This window comes from Diceros bicornis, chromosome 1 (assembly GCF_020826845.1).
Source record: "Diceros bicornis minor isolate mBicDic1 chromosome 1, mDicBic1.mat.cur, whole genome shotgun sequence".
Classification (NCBI taxonomy): Eukaryota; Metazoa; Chordata; class Mammalia; order Perissodactyla; family Rhinocerotidae; genus Diceros; species Diceros bicornis.
In genome coordinates, this window is record NC_080740.1 from 83006060 (window position 1) to 83025140 (window position 19081).

A 19081-nucleotide genomic window follows, 5' to 3' on the forward strand; every position below is an offset into this window, starting at 1 on the left:
TTGGAAGTCTCTGAATCTGGATGTCTGTTTCCTTCCCCAGGTTAGGGAAGTTTTCAGCCATTATTGATTCAAGTAAGTTTTCTGCCCCTTTCTCTTCTCCTTCTGGGAACCATATAATGTGAATGTTGATCTGCTTGATGTTGCCCCATAATTCTTTTCAGCTATCTTTACTCTTTTTCATTCTGTTTTCTTCTTGCTGCTCTGATTGCATGAGTTTCACTGCCCTGTCTTCTAGTTCACTGATCCTTTCTTCCACTTCATCTAGTCTACTGTTGAATCCCTCTGTTGTATTTTTCAGTGCAGTTATTGTATTCTTCAGCTCTGTGACTTCTATTTGGTACTTTCTTATATTTTCTATCTCTTTGTTGAAATTCTCTCTTTGTTCAGACATTGTTCTTCTGAGCTTGGTGAACATCTTTATGACCGTGGTTTTGAACCCTTTATCAGGTAAATCACTTATCTACATTTCATTAAGGGCTTTTTCTGAGGTTTTAGCTTGTTCTTTCATTTGGAAAATATTTCTTTGTTTCTTCATTTTCCTTGACTCTCTGTGTTGTTTTCTCAGCATTAGTTAAGGCAGCCACCTCTCTCAGTCTTGAAGGAGTGGCCTTGTGTAGGAGATAAACCTTATCATTCAACCCTGCCCTAGCTATTAGTTGTCCCTCAAACCTTTTTGTTTGTCCAGGAAGCCTACCACTGTTTTTTATTTGGTTTCTCCACAATTTTAAATGTTGTTTCAATTTAAAAAAAATACTGGGCAAGCCAAACAAAGCATATCTATATGCTAGTCCCAGTCTGTGAACTCCTTGTTTGCAAATTCTAAGGCTCATAGCTGTGAAGTTCTGATTGACCCACTTGAGTCATAATGTGTAAGCTGCTGATAGTCTATGTGATAATTCTTTTTCACATTGAAGATCAATTACAGCATGAGTTAAACAGAAGATGGTATTAGCTACATACCTAACATAGAATAGACTACCATTGTTTAATGCCTAGCTTGTGACAGGTGCTTTGCATGTATTATTTCATCTAATCTCTACAACAACACTGCAGGAGAGAACTATTTATTCTTAGTGGCTCCCAGTAGTTGAGGGTGTGCCAAGACCCGTCAGTGTCCCAAAGGAGAAGATCTCAGTCAGCACCTAGATTCAGGCTGATTGGAAGCCAGACCCTCAGGCAGCAGCTTTTAAGGTACGCAAATATATCTCTTCCAGGGGAAGAATGGGAAATGGACATTTCTGTCTGTTCCTTCTGCACTGAGCCCTGGAGTGATAGTTAAGAACTCTTTCTTAGTTTGCTTCTGTACTATTGAAGCTGTGAACACAAGCCCTGCTGGCAACCAGAACCAGGCCATCAAGGGCTGTGTCCTCTGGTGGCAGCCACAAAAGCCAGGATGCCAGATGTGTACACTGGCTCTTCTCTTGGAAACACTGACAACCTGCACCAGGGCAGACAGGGAGTGTGAAGATGGCACAGTCTCTGGGTCTTTGGAGAGGATTTTAGTCAGCCCTTAGGTGCTTGTTTAATTAGAAGCTTCCCCCTCAGGTTGCAGCTATGAAGATAAACTAATAGGCTTCTTTCACAGAAATGCTGGATGCCTCACTCGGTTGCCTCTCTGCTGTGCCCTGGGATGTAACTGGTTAAGAACTCTTTCTCTATTTGTTACAGTCCTGTGGGACACATGAGTATAAGCCCTGCTGCTCACCAGAGTCAGGTGATTGAGAAATGTCCCCTGAGCAACAGCTGCAAAAACCAGGGCACAGGTGAGTGCACAGGATCCTTTCCAGTAGGTACTGGTGGCCTGGAGCTAGGCAGAAGGAGAGTGCAAAGATGGTACCTGCTGGCCTCCATCCTTGGAGAGACTTTCAGTGGGCCCCTAGATGTATGTTAAATTAGATGCCTGCCCCACAGACTGATGCTTCAAGATGAGCAAATAGGGCTCTTACACAGAAAGACTGGTTGCTTTTCAGTCGGCTGCCTCTGTGCTGGGCCCTGGGTTGGTGAGTCCACGGGTGAAAGCTCCTTAAGAACTATTTCTCAGTTTGCTATAGCTTTGTGGGTCTCGTGATCATGATCCCTGTTGGTTTTCAAAGCTATATGTTTTGGAGGCTCATCTCTTTGGTGCAGGTCTCAAAAGTTGGGCTGCCAGATGTGGGGTTCAAATTCTTCTCTCCGCAGGGAGAAGCTTGAGGGTTGAGTCCCCTCCAGATTGCGGGTCACTGTGCTGGTGGGGTTTACTGCGAGATTGTGTGTCTTAGCCTCGTTTACCCGTTTCAATTTGGGTTTTTTTTCATTTGCCTGAAGTGTAGGAGTCGCTCGGCTGGCTTTTGGGTTTCTTTCAGAGGAAATTGTTCCACATGTAGCTGTAGATTTGGTGTGTTCACGAGAGGCAGTGTGTTTACGATCCTCCTACGTTGTCATCTTGAACCGGAATTCATCATATTTTCTCAATAACTCCCTGTGGCGAGTAGTTACCATCTGTCATTTTTGCCCACCCAGCATCTATTCCCTCTTTTCCTTGGGGGAAATACCTGTCTTCATCCTTGACTGCCTGTTTCTGGCTCCAGAAGTGGTCACGTGATACAGGCTTGGCCAGCAATGCATCCTATTCTCTTGACCATAATGTTTGGTCCAGTAATAGGTATTTGCCCCAAGCCAGGCCAATCAGAGCCAGTGACTCTTCTGGGATGTCCCTTGGTATTATTGAAAAGAGAAGCTCTTTCTCCTGGCTTGAAATTAGTAGTATGTACTGCTTTCAGTCTGCAGTGGCTGAGAGTCACTTTGCCATCTCCTCAGGAGGGCCTTCCTGAGAATGAGGCCAATGCAGAAGAAAGCCAAGCATGTATGAGAGACCCTGAGCCCTTATGCTATTGTATGAGCTCTGGGATCCAAACACCCCTGCCCGACACAGTAAGAAATGTCTTAGATTTCCCAGTGACTTAAGCCAACTTATTCCTTTTGTGGCTGGTTAGTTTGAATTGGTTTTTGCCACTTGTAATCTACAAAGCCTTGATTGTGTCAAGTGTTGTCATCCTTCTCTTCGAGACGGGAAACTGAATCTCACAGTGATGTTGCCAAAAGGACGTGGGAGAGGAAGTCGTGATCTCTAGGGCAGTTGGAGCTGGAGAGGGATGGAGGCCTGCTCACTTAGACCCTCCCTCAACCCCGCTCTCAGGCTTCAAGGCTTGCCTCATCTCCACTTCCCATGCAGGGGCTGGCAAACAAGGACACTTACAGAGCCCTGGTCAGGAGCTGAGAGAATCGCCTGTGCCTTCAGCACTTCACAAGGTTACTCTGAGTGAGCAAGGTTATGCTGCTAACCAGTTAATCCTGCATCATCATCGGGAGTTGCCCCACACCCCGGCCACATCTTGAAGTTGAGCTGCCTGTGCCTCTTGACACACACTGTCTTCACTCACCTTTGACGTCCTGCAGACAAATCCTCAGTCCTCAGGTCTTGATTTGATAACCTTCCCTGTTCCTCCTGCTGGGGCTTAGCTGAAGGGTAGAGTTCCAGGAAACCGAAACATTTTTATTAATCCTGTTCTTTATTTCTCTGCCAATAGCAGGTCCAAAGGTGAAAGCCCCCTGCTCCAAAATATTTTGTGTGTGTCACATAGGCATACTAAATCCATAATGCATTGTTCTGTACCCACTTGCAGTGACAGAGTAGTAAGGAGAAAGAGTGGCAGAAAGGATGATGCTGGCACCTCATTGCCAGAAATATCTTGGTCCCAGTTTCCCATCAATAACAGTGTTCTAAATACAAGTATAGACCACCAGCCTGCCATATGTTTCCACTAAGGGACCACATTGCCCTAAGGAGGCCACTATTTGTTGCCTATTTAGCACTCTTACTCCCTTCTTCCTTTGTGAATGATTCCATCCAGGTATTCATGGAAGGATCTGACTAGTCTAAGCCAGGGTCTGACACAACGTGTGTCAGCACAAAATATACCCACCCCCCCCACTTTAGATTCTTTCACACTGAAAAGTATGAAGGTAATGTCAAGGGCATCCTGATGGAGGCTTAGGGTACCTGGTCTGTATGGCCCTGTCTTGCTCAGGAAATGCCAGGGGAAGAAGGAATGACAAGACTGGTCCCTTTTCTAACACTTGGTGCATCTGCTGCCTGCCAGTGTCTTGCCCCTAATGGAGTTCTTCACTGGGTAGATACAAGGCCATCTGCCAGGGAAGTGAAGGTAACCTTCAGCCAGCTGGTGGCAGCCTCCAGATCCTTGACATTCCTCATTCAGAAAGGCCATAGGCTCCCAAGAATGCTCCAGGGCTGGCAAGCTGAGAGGTGAGCTCTGTCTCCTCCCCTCACTCCTAAGCCCACTTGTACTGCTCTCTTGTCCACATCATCACCTCTGGCCTACTCAGGTGCTCAGGCTGCCCACCTCCCTCAGATGCCGCGTGCAGGAGGGCAGATGGCAGGTGAGTGTTGTGCGGTCAGGCGTCCTTCTTCTTCCATTTCTTGGTACTTCACCCCACCCCCATGTCCCAGTTCCTCAGAGACCTTCCTTGACTTCATTGTGTAAAGTACGCACCCAGCTATCCAGTCATGTCACCTCTACTTTATTATACTATCTGACATTATCTTTATTTGTTTGTTTATTGACTGATTGACATTCAGTTAAAAGTTAAGCTCCAGGAGAACAAGGACTTTGTCTTGATCACCCCTGTGGTCTCAATGCCTAGACCAGTACTTGGCACATAGTAGATGTTCAATAAATGCTTGTGGGAGGGATGAATAAAGAGGGGATTTAATTAGGCATTGGAGTGCCCAGGTGGAACCTTCCTTCATGACTTAATAAGTGGTCTCCTCCTTGAACTAGAGTGGCTTCCTTCCCTGTGACCCTTGACACCCACTCTGTGACCACACAAACCATGCGTCCTGCAGACCCTAATCCACGTGTTGGGTCTTCTCTCCCATGTCTCTGGGGAACTCTGGATCCATTTTTCCCACTTCATGGTCCAAGGAACCAATTTTTTTCACTGACTCCACACCAGACTTGCCCAAACCCCATGAATGTAGTAATCTTTGCCCCAGGGAGTGTGAAGGTCAGAAGTAAAAATAAAACACACACCACGGAGCAGGGCTGAGCTTATGGTATTCACAAGAGCTTCTGATGGCTCTCCTGTGACTCATCCATTTATTATAATATCAGAATATGACAGTGTTGAAAAAAAATGCACATTATTTATTCCATACTAGGGAAGTGGCACTATAACATTGTTTTTAAAAACATCTTAAAATTTTTCCTCTTAGAACCTATTGTTGAGTTAGAGAAATAAGCTTTGCCAAATGCCCAATTCTGTCTTTGCTGGTCCTGGCTAGCTGGCATCTCTCATCAACTTTCCCTAAGTGTTTCCTTTGGCACTTTTGTCTAACCCAGACTGGAAAACATGGATAAGTACCACCAAAGCAGATAACGCCCTAGCTTCCCAACTGTCTGAGTGGACTGGGAGATGGCTGTGGGGGAAGGCAGGGGATACTTTCCTGGCCAGCAAGAAGGTGTTGGAGTGTCTGTCTCAGGCTTCACTCTGGCTGGATGCCCACTGTGGAGCAGCAGGAAGAACTCTGGCCTGGGTAGACACCTGGGTCTATTCCTGCTTCTGGCCTTAATTTGCTGGATGAGCTTCGTCTCTGGGCTAAACACTCCATTTCTTTGATTCTAAGGTTTACCACCCACCAGGGACCCCCTTGGAACCCCTTGGGTTCCTTCAGCTCTTTTTCTGGGACCCTGTGAGTCTTTAAGGGGTAAGTCTGTTTATGCTAGATGCTTCTGACCCCAAAAAGGGCAGTGGGTGGCTGCTTGGTTTTAGGGTTCAGTCTGGTGGCAGCCTTGTATGTGGTGAAGGGCGAGCGTTAGCTCAACCTCCATCCTGGCCTCCTGGTGTCTGGAGGGCCATCTTGGGGGATCTTCTCGTCTTGCTCTGACCCTAGGAGGTTTCCCTTACTCTCCTTGTGCCTCTTCTCCTTGTCCTCCTCTCTGTCATCTTTCTCAAGTGTCAGACTTGGGCTCCTTCCTATGAGATTGAAAAGGCAAAACCATCTTCTGAAAAGGGCCTTTTGGCATGTTAATAATAGTAACAACAACAGTAATAATAACAACAGCATCTTACATGTAAGGTTTTTAGTTTACACTTTACAAAGAGCTTTAAATACATCATCTCATCAGCCATCGTAGGGCCCCTTAGTTGAGTCAAAAAGGTACCCTTCTTTTCCCTTTCCCTGAATCCTGCTCAGGGAGAAACAGAGCCCAAGCCCCCTCTTCTGCACATGTGCACATACCCACACACACGCATTGAACCATTGAGCATGAAAACTACTTGATTAAACTCTTCCTGCCCTGTGGGACTTTCTGTTTCTAGAATTTGGCTGCTCAAATAAGAGAGCTTTACTTTCCATTTGTTAGAGAAACTTCATTTTGGGGAGGGTTTTTTTAATGGTCCTGCATTTGGCACTTTGTAAAGTCAGGACTTCCAAAATTAAGGGGAAGGCTCAAAATCACCCCCACACTGAGAGAAAGAATCTAGTTCTTTTGGCAATCTTGGCTGATTGCGGCTGGTTTCAGGGTTGCGCCCAGGGAGTGATTGGGAGAGAGAGGCCTTGGATTCGTTGGGGAGGCAGAGGGAAAGCCTGCAGCCTGGCGAGTCCTTCCAGAAAGGCAGTGACGCTGGGCTGGGATCTCGAGATAGCAGGCTGAGTGGGCGTTGTGATGGGTGGGGAGAGGCTAGCAAGGAGTGTTGGTGGTGGAATAAGGCCCAGGTCCACCTGCCTGGGTGGGGTGGGCTGGCGGGGCATGGGGAATAGAGGGTGGGGTGGGGGTGTTGGGCAGATCCCAGGGCAACCCTTCCAGGGCAGAACATCTGAGCTTCCACAAAGGCTTTTGTGACCTAACTGGAAATCAGCATTGTCTAGCTATAACAAACTAAAGTGAACTGGGAGCCCCGAAAGCCATTTTGGGTGGCAGAACCCTATGTCCTGTTCCAGGCATTTCTCTACATTGCCACCAGTTCTCTTCCTAAAACAGAGCTTGTGTTGGCATTCCTCTGCTCAAAACCATGCTGGGTCCCTGTGGTCTACCCTGCTACACACGGCTCTTTGTGGTTGAACGCCTGCCTTCGTGTCTACTCTTTATCTTGACTCCCCAGTGTGCACCTCATGCGCCTTCCACCCCAGACCTCTGACTGTTCCCCAAACTTACCAGGCCTTTTCATATTTCGCTTTTTATTTTTTTTATTTTTTTTGTGAGGATGATCGGCCCTGAGCTAACATCTGCCAATCCTCCTCTTTTTGCTGAGGAAGACTGGCCCTGGGCTAACATCAGTGCCCATCTTCCTTCACTTTATATGGGGCGTCTGCCACAGCATGGCCCGACAAGCGGTGCATCGGTGCGCGCCGGGGATCCGAACCAGCGAACCCCGGGCCGCCACAGTGGAGCATGTGCACTTAACCACTTGTGCCACCGGGCCGGCCCCCATATTTTGCTTTTTAATAGGCCATTCCCTGGAAAGTTCAACCCCCTTTTCCATCCCCTGGCAAACTCCTATTCATCCTTGAAGACCCAGGATGGGACATTTCATACACTGGTCAGCCACTTTCCTTGTTTATACCGCCATTAGGGAACTTGTATAATAAAGCAATTGTCCATTTCCATGATTGTTTCTGGCCCAGGCTGTAGGATCCTTAAAGGCGGGACATGTTTCCTTCACACAAGGGGCAATTTCTAGAGTCAGATAGCCTGGGCCTGAAACCTGGTACAGCAATTTATTAGACATCTGCTCTGTGTAAGTTCCTTAACTTCTCCATGCTTCAATTTACTCAACTGTAAAATGGGTTAGTAATGTCTTTACTACAGGGTTGTTTTGAGAATTAAATGAAAAAAAAATTAGGTTGGTATCTGATGTATAACGTATAAGTACTAAGCAAATCTAGCTATTAATATTTGACACTAACCCATCATAAGGTACAGTACCTGGAACAAAACATTAATATGCATATTTTAAGTAAATTCCTCCATCTTATCCTTCCCTCCCTTCTTCTCTTTAGCCCTTTCGTCCTTCCATTCTTCGTTTCCCCCTCCCTTCCCTCCTCCCTCCTTATCTGCCACTTGCCTTGCGCTCTGCCATCTTCCTTTCTTTTCTTTCTCCCTTCTTGCTTCTTTGAGCCTTTGGCCCATCATTGGTCCTCACAGAAACACTAGGCTCCTCTGGGGGCCCTCAGAGCTGGAAGGTCCACTCAGCCCCAGTCTCCTCCCTGACACTTCTGCAGGGAGGCTCCTGGGGAAGCAGAGATGGAGGACGTGAGGCAGGGAGTTGGTGTGAGCAGCTGAGCCCCTGGGCCATCTGCACTAGCCTGACAGGGTGGAAGGGGGCAGGTGGGGGTAGAACGGGGCAGGTGAGGGTGGGGGAGACAGGGGCAAGTCCCCGTCTGGAGGGCGGGCAGTTCTTGGAGTGGAGTCAGGGCTGGACAGGCTGCCTTGGCTCACCTGCCTTGATACGTAAGTCCCTCTCTCTAGAATCTTTCTGGACACGAGGGAGGCAGAACAAGGAATGAACAAGACAGACAGCAGGAAGAATAGCAGAAAACTGTCTACTGTCCTTTTCTGGTAAGGCTTCTCTGATGAACCTAAACTGCCTGCATCTCCCGTGTTTACACCATTCTGGAGAAGGAATCTAGAGCTTTGAGTCTGGGCTCCAGGCCCGGCTCTTCCGCTTATCACATGTGCAGCTTAAGGCAAGAATGGAGCCGGAGAGAGGCCTCAGTTTCCTTATTGATGAAATGGGCTATGCTGCTTTACCTCTCCCGGGGGCAGGGGTTACATGAATGAAATAAGGTGTAGTGTGGACAAGCGTTGGAAAATGTAGATGGGTGAGGGGTCTTTGTCATTATCACGGTGGCCTGAGGATCAGGTGGCAGAGGCCTGTCTGTCCCATAGCAAGAGCCTCCAAGAACCTTGTGGAATTGGACTTCTACCAGGGCTGGGGGCAGGCTTGGCTCCTGGCCTTCCTCATCCCAGCAGCCCTGGCTGCCTGCTCTCCTGTATCATCTCATTCCCCTGTGAAATTGGCTGGAGGGAGGGGAGTGGTTCAGAACGTTCTGGCGGAAGGGCCAGTGGCTGGGGCCTGAGGAGAGAGGCTGACTCCCTCCCTCCCCTCCCCCAGGAGGACTGCATTCCTGGGGAGGGACAGGAAAAGAGCAGCTGTTCTAAAACTCCGCAAAACAGGCTCACATGAAGCCTGTGGCGGAGTTCAGATAGTTCTCTAACAGAACCTGGGCCAGCCAGGAAGGGGAAGGGGGTCCGCGGTAGGTTCTGACCCTGCAGAGGGCCTGGGGCAGCCACTGCTTAGGGTCTCAGAGACTCTGAGAAAACTGATACTCAGCAGCTTTTCCTGGAAGAACTGGGCGTCTTCGCCATCGCAACCAGGACTCTTAACAGCTGGGTGCTTACAGGGAAGAGAAAACAAGGTAGTTCAAGATAAGAAACAAAGAAAAATCTTTTCCATCTCTCTCTTCCTCTTATCCTTCCTTTTCCTGAGCTCCGTACGCAGGTCTTGGTTTCTGCTGACATGATAGTGTTTCCTAAACATAAAAACTTCCTTCTTCTTCGCACAGGCTATCACCTCTTTATTCTTATCCTTTTGTTTTAAAACATTTTTATTAGTCTTTTTTCTTAAAATTTTTAACAGCTGTTCATAAAAACACGCCAAATACACAACACAAAACAACTTGGTAAAAATAACTCACTATATGGTCCATATACTCAGATGGTGTGATATATTTTTATAATAAAAGATGAAAATAGTCACTTTCCATAATAAAAATAAGTTCTATTTTTTGTTTATTTTACAATATACTTAATATTCTCTTCTTCTTTTGTCTCCTCTCCAGCTTCCATTTCTTCACTCCTAATCTCGAGGGGGTGGCATGGGGCTGCTCCCAACCCCAGCAGCCTGGAGTCTGAGAGGTGGGGGGCAGAGGGCTTAGGAACACGGGTGGCAGCCACACTCTAAGTGTCTCTCCACCTCTTCTACGAAGGAGGAGCCATCCGTGCACTGGAAGACGTATTTCCGCCGCTTGCTGCGGGTGGGCTGGCAGCACTGGGGCCCGCAGCCCCCGCGGCATTGCATTATGGGCACCTTGGAGGCTGTGGCACATGATGTGTAACCTTTCTGGCGGCGGATCACCTCTCGGACTATCTCCCCCAGGCATGGATTCTCTGCAGAGGGCAGAAGAGGTAAGGTCAGGGCATTGGAAGTGTAGGTGGCTGGCAGGCCCATGGGCAGTTCCTGGGTTAATCCACCCCCCCCACCCCCCAGCTATTTGGCTTTTCTGTGCCATGCTCTATACTAGATTTATGACTAAGCCCTGAGGATATAATGGTGACAAAAGTAGGCTTGGTCCCTTCCTTCAAGGAACTTAAAGACCAAGCTAGATGTGGCAAACTGGTAGAATCTGGGCTAAATCCTATCCCCAGGCAAATTTTGATTGTGTTACACATGCTTAAAGACCAAATTAAATGTCAACATAAAAAAAACCAAAACAAACCCAGGAGATAGGACCTAAAAGGTGGGATTTCTGGTTTCTTTGAAAACTAGGAGGTTTGGTAAAGCTGAGCCTGCAGCCCTGCACTGCAATGATGGGCTGAAGCTGAGTGCTTTCGATGGCGCAGGAGATCTCCAGTTTGCCCCAGTCCCCACCACTCTCAGTAGCCTATCTCTGTTGGTGTAGAGTCTAGACACTAATTATATAATCAATCGTTTAAAGGACTATATTTGTAATGCTAAACTGAGATGGATGCTACAAAGGAAAGGAACATGTTTGTACAAGAGCACATACCAAAGGAGCCTGACCTAGCCCAGGGGTACGTCTCTGGGAAGTGATGCTGGAATTGAGATGTGAATGAGGAACAGGAGTTAATGAGCCAAAGAGTCTGCAGGGATGAGCTTTTCCAGAAGTCCTAGAAATAACTGGAGGGAGAAGGAGGGGAATGGGACGCCCCTCTGTCTGCTTGAATCCTCTGGACCCTGCCCCAGCTCTTCATCTCCACCCCTCTCCTGTCACTGCATTGGCAAGGCACTGAGGAGCAGAGTACTGGCCTCAGAGCCAGGGTCCTCAGCCACATGGCCGTGGACAAGTCACTTGCCATCCCTGGGCCTCAGCTTGTCTGGAAATTGGTGACACATTTCCACGTCCTTTCTCCTACTTCACAGAATGAGAACAGGCTTTACGCATTTTAAAGCTTCAGGTGATTAATGTGATGATGTAACGTGAGGTTTGTTACGTTTGATACAGTTTTGTAAAATAATTACGAGATTTGTTAAAAGAATCAGAAAAGGACTAATGGTGTGGGCACGCGTGTGTGTAACGTGGGGAGGGAGAGTACAAATGTGGCCACCTGTTAACTGGGCAGTCTGGTGGAAGGGACTATGAGAGCTGTTTATATTGTTCTGGCAATTTTTCTGTTACATCTGAAATTATTTAAAAATACATTAATAAAATTTTTTTCAAATCATCAGTTTTGGTTAAGAATAGTATTTCAACTCGATATAAAACGTGAAAGAGTCCTCTAGTGATGGGGTGGCCCGCCTAGGAATCTGGTGGCAGGGAGGAAAACTTCTCAGTTTCCAGGCAGGAGAAAAACCCCCAAGGTGAGACAGATTAAAAATTAAATATAATTTAATTTTCCTTTTTTGAGCTTACCTCAAAATTAATACACTAAAGGGGCCACTAGCCGAGATAAGTAATTTGATGTTTACGAGAATGGATCAGACCAAACAAACAACTGTCTTTTGTTGACCCAATAATGGCAGGAGGATTGGAGGGAGGCTGTAGAGCAACATCTGAAACGTTAATACGCGTAAGAGTCAAGCACTGAGGGCTCTTGTTAAAACGCAGGTTCTGACTCAAAAGGTCTGGGGTGCAGCCTGAGAGTGCGCATTTCTAATAAGTTCCCAGGTGAGTCAATGGTGCTGCTCAGGAGGCCACACTGTGTGGCGAGGGCATGGATTAGTTTTGAAGGCATGGCATCTCAAGGGCTGACAGCTGGAAAAGGAGAGAAGGGGAGAGGAGCAGGGAGAGAGAGAGGAGCAGAGAGAGGGGAGGGGAGGCAACAAGGGAGGGTTTTGAACTGCTATGTTTTGGGGCCAATTTGTTACACAGCAATAAACAGGAAGGTACAGTGTTGCCCTCATTTTCAAGATGAGGCAACTGAGGCTTAGACAGTGACTTAACCAAGGTCATGCAGCCTCTAAGTGGCGTAGCCAGAGCCGGAACTTAGGCAGTCTGGATCCGGAGTCCAACGCTGACTCCCATGTCCTTCCTAGGTCCCCCCTCCCATACGCACAGTAGACCCACCTTGTTCACAGTGCTCCCCACTAAAGCCAGGCTGGCACAGGCAGTAGGGCTCCCTTTGATCTGAGACGTGGCACTGCCCATGGTGACACTTGAAGGCTGAGCAGGCATTGGCAGAGTCATTCTTGTGGTCACACAAGGCCCCTCCGTAGCCCTCTGCACACTTGCACACGTACGAGGTCCTGGTTGCCACACATTTTCCGTGGTTGCAGCTGTTGGCAGAGGAAAGGATGAGCGGGGGGACCAGAGCAGAGAAAGTGCTGCTGGAGGCTTCCTCTTCCACCCCAGCCAGGGACCAGGCTCAGACCAGGGGACCCAGAGCTCTGGGACCTTTGGCCTTCCCCATTCCCTGGTCTGCCCTCTGCCAGCCCAGTGGCTGAGCATCAATCTTTTCTTAAATACTCTGTCCCAGTTTCCAACCAGCTGGAGGCTCATGAGCACCCCCCAACGTCCACTGCCAGCTGTGACCACGACTAGGCTAGCTTGCTTGCTCTTTTTCAAACAGACATCAAAACTCATGTATCCAAGTGGCAAGTCACTGCTTGGAAGAATCTAAGCATTCTCTAAGCATTTTAATTGCCTTACCATCTTAATTGATAATAATAATACCATTCTTATCGCCACCACCACCAGCTACCACTTGCTGTGTGCCAGGCATTGGGGTAAGTGTGCTACACGGAGCTTCATTCTTAATTTCTACCAGCACCTCTCCTCTGCTGCTCTTATGCAGTAGTCTTACCCCTCCACATCTCATGGATGGAGAAACTGATGCCCAAGTCTATATTCATAATCAGGATGCAGCATTGTCGCTATTGGGATGACATTCAGAGCCAGTATTTACTGTAGATACACACACACACAGTCTCGAGCTCCACAAGAAACTCAAACCCTTTAGAGTGGTCTCTCATTCCTGATCCAAAATATCATTTCCCCACTTGGTCAGTCAACCAAATTCCCAGTCTTGGCTCTGGTGGTCTTTTTGGCTGATTCAGGTTTCTTAACACGGAGAATATTGGGTCTAATATACTTAGCACAAGGCCTGGCACATAGTAGGCCCTTAGTAAATATTTCCCGAATGAATAATGAACTATTGGGCCATGACATGTGACTCGGTTTTGTGTGATTATACACACCTGGTGCTTTGCACAGGGGACCGGCTGAGGGGGCAGCTGAGTCGGAGCTGAAATTCACCCTCGTTCCCCTTGCCAGGCCGAATGCCCATGGGGCTGTGTCTGGCCAAAGGGGCGCCCTTTTTCTGATTCACACGGAGGCAGCATAGGGGCGTGTTGTGGTTCTGGACAGATTCTCAAGGCCCCTGGACAGACGCAGGTGTTTTCAGCAAGGCCCTCGCACACTGATGCCTCTGAGCGGGACCTCTGTCTGGATGTGTGAGCTCCTGACCTCTGGAGCAGTCACACTTACATAGTCCCATCTACAGTCTGACCACAAGCCCTCCGGCTTCCATCAGTGCCCACTTCTCAGGTGGGGCAGGGGTGGGGGCAGGGACTGAGTCCATGCTGGGGGCCCGAGGGGGAGCCCGGGCTCTGGGGACACTGACCTGTGGCCGAGGCAGGGGTCCCAGGCCTCCTGGTCGCAGAGCGGGCCGGTCCAGCCCGGGTGGCACTCGCACACCACGCTGTCCTTCTCCACCGAGCGGCACAGGCCGTGCTTGCACACCGTGCAGGACTTGCAGCCCGGCGAGACCCCCAGGGACTGTGGCGGGAGGGCCTTGAAGTCCTGCAGCTCGTTGTTGATGCGTACCTCGTGGATGCAGCCATGGAAGCCGCCCAGCGGCCGGTCTGTGCCCTGGCGCAAGGCTGAGAGGCCCGTGGAGGTGGGGATGCCTGTGGGAGGGTGCCAGGACAGTGGCCTGAAGACCCTCCCCTGCCCCCCTCGCCCAGACCTCCCCTGAGAGCGAGAAAGAGCTGTGTTACGTGTTCGGGGTTAAGTGCGCACAGCACCGGGCCTCTGCTGTTCAAATCGTCGGAATGGGCCAAAACATGGGACCTTATCCCCACAAGGGCGCGCATCCTTTGTCTTGCACTGTGACTCTAACAAACGTGAATTTGCTGCCAATATGTAAATATAGAAAATTTCCTATAAAAATCCATATTTCGGGCTTCTCTAGAAAAAATGAGAAGATCTGGCCATGCACTGCCACGTGGCCACACTGGCTGGATGAAGGAGGACCACTCTCTCTAGGCAGAAATGGGTGGTGCATCACACCCCTCCGCTGGCCCCACGGGGCCTCCATAGCCCATTGTTACCGGCTCTGCAGGAGAACGCAGGGCAGGAGAGCTGGAGTTTGGGAGAGAAGAAGGGGTTTGGAGGAGCAGCCTCCACTAGTGGAACTTTGGGGATCTTCACCTGGAGAGAAGCTGTGTCCCTTCTGGGAGTGCTCTGGGCCAAGGGCTTTCCCTGGACGCCCTGCACCTGGACCGGCTGTCAACAATGCAGATTCCTGGGCCCATGGGCCCATTCCAGCCCTCCAGAGGTGGACTCCCTGGGGAGAGGTCTTGGGAATCTCTGTGTTGAACAAGCTGCTCTGGTGCCTTTTTTTTTTTTTTGCGCATAACCCTTTGAGAACTACCCACCCAGGGCTGCGTCTCAGGCCCAGGCTCTGCCAGACTGGTGGCTGCTTCTCCTTTGGTCTTTGCTCGACCTCAATCTCAAACATGTTCTTCTACATGCATCAACTGAGCCTCACAGGGTCTGAGGAGGTGGCAGAGCAGACGGAATGTGACCTGAAGCCCGCAGATCGTGGGGCCTGGACTCTGCCTCCACGTCCTCCTCTACGTTCCATTGTCACCTCCCTCCACCATCCCCTCTGAATAACTTGTAGTTCCCAGAAGGAGCCCTGCCCTCTCTCCTTTCCTCTTTTCCTCCCCATGACCTGGCTAACTAGTCACCCTTTAGGGATCAACTTGGTTGTCACTTCCTCCAGGAAGCTTTCTCTGATTGGCTTTGGCAGTGGGTACTAAGATGAGAGCAGGGGAACCCCAGCCAGGGGGCCTGGGTGTGGGTGCCCGAGCAGAGGGCAGGTGGAGGTGACAGAGGAGGAAGGCTTTACCTCCAAGGTAGAGGGGGCTGTTGATGCCCACTGCCGGCTGCTTCTGGAGCTTCCCCAGGCTCTTGGGGACTCCTTTGTCCACCACCAGGTTCAGGGTCTGGTTTAGCATCACCAGCTCCACGCTGTGAAACTTCCCATCATTCACCGTCTCCACGCTGGGCAGGAGAGAAGGGGGAGGGCCAGGGGGTTTGCTGAGTGATTTCCATGGCCTGGCACTGGGCTGTGAACTTGACTGGCACTACTTGCATTTTGTGTCATTTGGAAATAACTTCAAACTTACATAAGTTGCAAAAATAGAAACAGTACAGAGAACACCCATTACCTATTACACCTACAAATTCTCCTATTAACTCCATTTTCTTTATCATTTATCTGTCTCTATAGACATACACACACATACACATACATACATATCTATACACAGACACACACACACAGTTTTTCTCAATCATTTAAAGGAAAGTTACACACATCGTGGCCCTTCATCTCTGGATACCTCAGCATGCGTTTCCTTAGTGTAGGATCTTCTCTTATATAAGCACAGCGCAGTTCTCAACTTTGGTAAATTTAACTTCAATACCATACTTGTATTTAATCAATCTGTATTCCGATTTTTCAGTGGACATAATAACGTCTTTCATAGCATTTTTTTTCCTTTCAGTATAAGATCCACTCTAGGGCCAGGTAGTGCATTTGGCTATCATGATTTGCATTCTTTTCGAGAATTTCACAGAGTGAAGCGAACTCCCTCCTCAAACCACCTCCTCAATTTTGCTCTACTGCACATCACTGGGACCTTTCTTTACTTAACATATGTTTTCTTCAACTGCTCCATTTTCCCATTAAATATCAGTAAGGATAAAGGCTAGCATTGTTCTAAGGAATATTGTCCATGAAAAACATATTTCAGTATGATTTACATATTTTCTCTAGTACATATGAAAAAAATTATCTCACAGTTAAAATGTCAGTAGTGTGTCTCTGTCCCACCTAAATTCATCTCATGCACGTCCAGTGCATACCACATTTGGGGAAATAAAGCCTTACAACACTCCTGCAAGGTACGCTTCTTAAACCCATTACAGAAAGGAGGAAACGGAAGCCCAGGGAGGTTAGATAATTTACCTAAGGCCCCACAGCTAATAAGTGATAGAGCATGGATTTGAACTGAGGTACACTCAGCTTTGAAGCCCACATGCGTTCCCTTTCCCCGTGCTGCCTCCATCAGCACCAGCAGCCACTCACCGAGGGCTTATGAGGCACAAGAGCAGAGTCACTGCTATCATTTGAACCTCACGATAATTCTGTGAAGTGGTGTCAGATATTCTATTTCACAGATAAAGAGACTGAGGCCCAAAGAGGCTAAGTGATTTGTCTGAAGTCACCTAGCTAGTTAGTGCCAGAGACAGAATTCATAGGCAAAACTTTTGACCCTTTCCACTACTCTATCCTTGGCAGGGGCTGGGAGGAAGCAGTGATGAGACGCGACAGAAGAGTTTGGGGATATGGCACCTCCTTCCCTGAAGAAAATGGCTCTCTGAAGAGCAGGCTGAGCTCTGTTGTATCCACTGATGGTAAATATGGAGGCTCCCTCCCCTCGTGAAGTCTCCCTGGTGAATCCCCAGGAGAACTGGCCCCAACAAGAGGATCCTGGCAGGGAGGTGGCACTGGTTACCCAGCAGGCAGGGACAGTTTCGTGACTGACTCGGAGTTAGAAACTTCAGCAGCCAAAGAGGTGAGGGAGATGCTTGGGAAAAGAGAGTTGGGGTGTAGTGGAGAAAGCATCGAGTCCATTCCAGCCTCTTACTCTGGGTGGGATCATGGCCAATCAGAGAAACAGAACCTCTCTGGTCTCAGTTTCCTCATCTGTAAAAGGGGGAGACTAACCTGACAGAATTATCGTGATAATCAAATCAGAGGAGGTACATGAAAGTGCTTTGTAGACTGTAAATTACTGGGAAAATGTGAACAATTATTATTAATCTTATTTAGAATATTAACAGAAACCTACCATTGTCTGCAAACCTAGTGACCTCTGCTCTAGTGCTGATCTCAGGATAAATTGATGGCAGGGGGACATGCAGGAGCCAGGACCCTCCCAAATCCATCAAGAACTCTTTCCTCTCACATCCATGCATCTACCCAACCATCCACCATCCACCCACTCATCGATCATCCATCCATCCAACCACCTATCCAATCATTCATTCCTCATCCATCCACCCCCCACCCATCCACCTACAGAGCGTCTGCTATGAACCACATTGTCTAAGGTGCTAGGGATCAGTGGCAAATAAGACAAGTACCTTCACTCACAAAGCTCACATATTCCTTAGCCTTTCCTCTCAATCAAACGCCCAACTTTTCAACGTAAATTCTGGTCAAGAAATAGGGTAGTGGAGGGAGGTGGAGTTGTGGCTAACACAGTCCACTGGGGGAGCTGGTCTTGTGATGGGGAGCCAAGAAGCCATAGGAAGGTAAAGCTGTTTCTATTTCAGTAGCCTCCAGCAGAGGCCTGTGACCCTACAACTAGTTGGTTATGGTGGGTGGGGGAATGAGGGCTGGTGTGCAGAGACCACAAGCTTCTGACCTTGAGCCCTCACACAGTTTTCTAAACACACATGCAAAAATATGCAGATATATCCCCAAACCATTGGCTAAACTGATGCTGCCCTGAATGCAAATGAGCTCCCCCCACCTCCCCGAGGTGAGTAACTAGATGCTGGGCAGCCACCTGTCAGAGAGGGAGCTGTAGAGAGGCTGCAGCTCTGGGCGGGTGGTCTTAGCGTTCTCTTCCAATATTAAGATTCAGGGAGTCTGGGGCAGCTGCTTTCCCGTTAGAGACACACAGAGACACAGCGAACAAACACACACCAGTAACCCCTCCCCGCTGCTGGCTCCAAGCCCTTGCCTTCTTTTCTTCCTGTGCTCTCCTAACTAACCCAGGCCCTGGTACTCTGCCTTTGAGGGCGCCCGGCTTGGAGAGTGGTTTGGCAGGAGCCGCAGGAGCATAGAGGACTGTGAGGCCACCAGCTCCTGACCCCTGCAACAGAGTGCTGGGCTCTGCAGTGCCCTAACCACCTGGCTCCATGGAGGGCCTCCCCTGATGCCCACAAGGAGAGTCCTAGGCAGGCCCCTTCCTCCTTTGTACTCTTGAACCAGTTCATGCTCGGGGGTTGGAGAGGTCTAGTGTCACATTGTGTCCTCCAGCTGAGGGACCCAGGGCAAATCACCTCAGTTCTGTAAGCCCCACTTTCTGCTTCTTTCTATATAGAGATGGTGATGGTGTTGACCTCACTGGGTTATAATGGGCAATGCATGGCCCTTGATACCTAGCAAGTGCTCAGTAAAGGTGGAAATGATGATCTCCTTGACCCCAACCCTAGGCTTGGAGGAGCTGGGTGTGGCAGGAGGCGCTGGGTTGGGGACTAGGTTAGCGGACCCTAGAAGAGCCCTTCGACTGATCTCAACCTCACAGCTGCCCAGGGCTTTGCGTTTCTGTATGCTTCCACTGGCTCTTAACCATCTCTGCAGAGGGCACTCTTGTGAGCCCATTTTATAGGAAGGGAACCTAAGTAAGTTGACCAGGGTCACACTGCTAGGAAGTGGTGGAATTGAGGTTCAAAGTCAAGATTGATTCCAAATCC

General features: G+C 48.9%; 1 protein-coding gene and 1 long non-coding RNA gene across 2 annotated transcripts in view; one reads left to right on the forward strand and one right to left on the reverse strand.

The window, feature by feature from the left end:
- Positions 1 to 9220: 9220 nt before the first annotated feature.
- LOC131408667 (uncharacterized) lies at positions 9221 to 17181 on the forward strand. Its single transcript, XR_009220803.1, has 3 exons — positions 9221 to 9478; positions 10049 to 10247; positions 16893 to 17181. It is a non-coding gene; the product is annotated as an uncharacterized LOC131408667 (long non-coding RNA).
- Positions 9765 to 19081, reverse strand: part of SLIT3 (slit guidance ligand 3) — a 598986-nt gene continuing 589669 nt past the window's right edge. Inside the window, exons 33-36 of the mRNA XM_058545649.1 lie at positions 15435 to 15589; positions 13923 to 14208; positions 12368 to 12576; positions 9765 to 10229 (exon numbers count right to left, since the gene is read on the reverse strand). Coding sequence (XP_058401632.1) covers positions 9994 to 10229; positions 12368 to 12576; positions 13923 to 14208; positions 15435 to 15589 — 886 coding nt within the window. The 3' untranslated portion in view covers positions 9765 to 9993. The remainder of the gene's footprint in view (positions 10230 to 12367; positions 12577 to 13922; positions 14209 to 15434; positions 15590 to 19081) is intronic.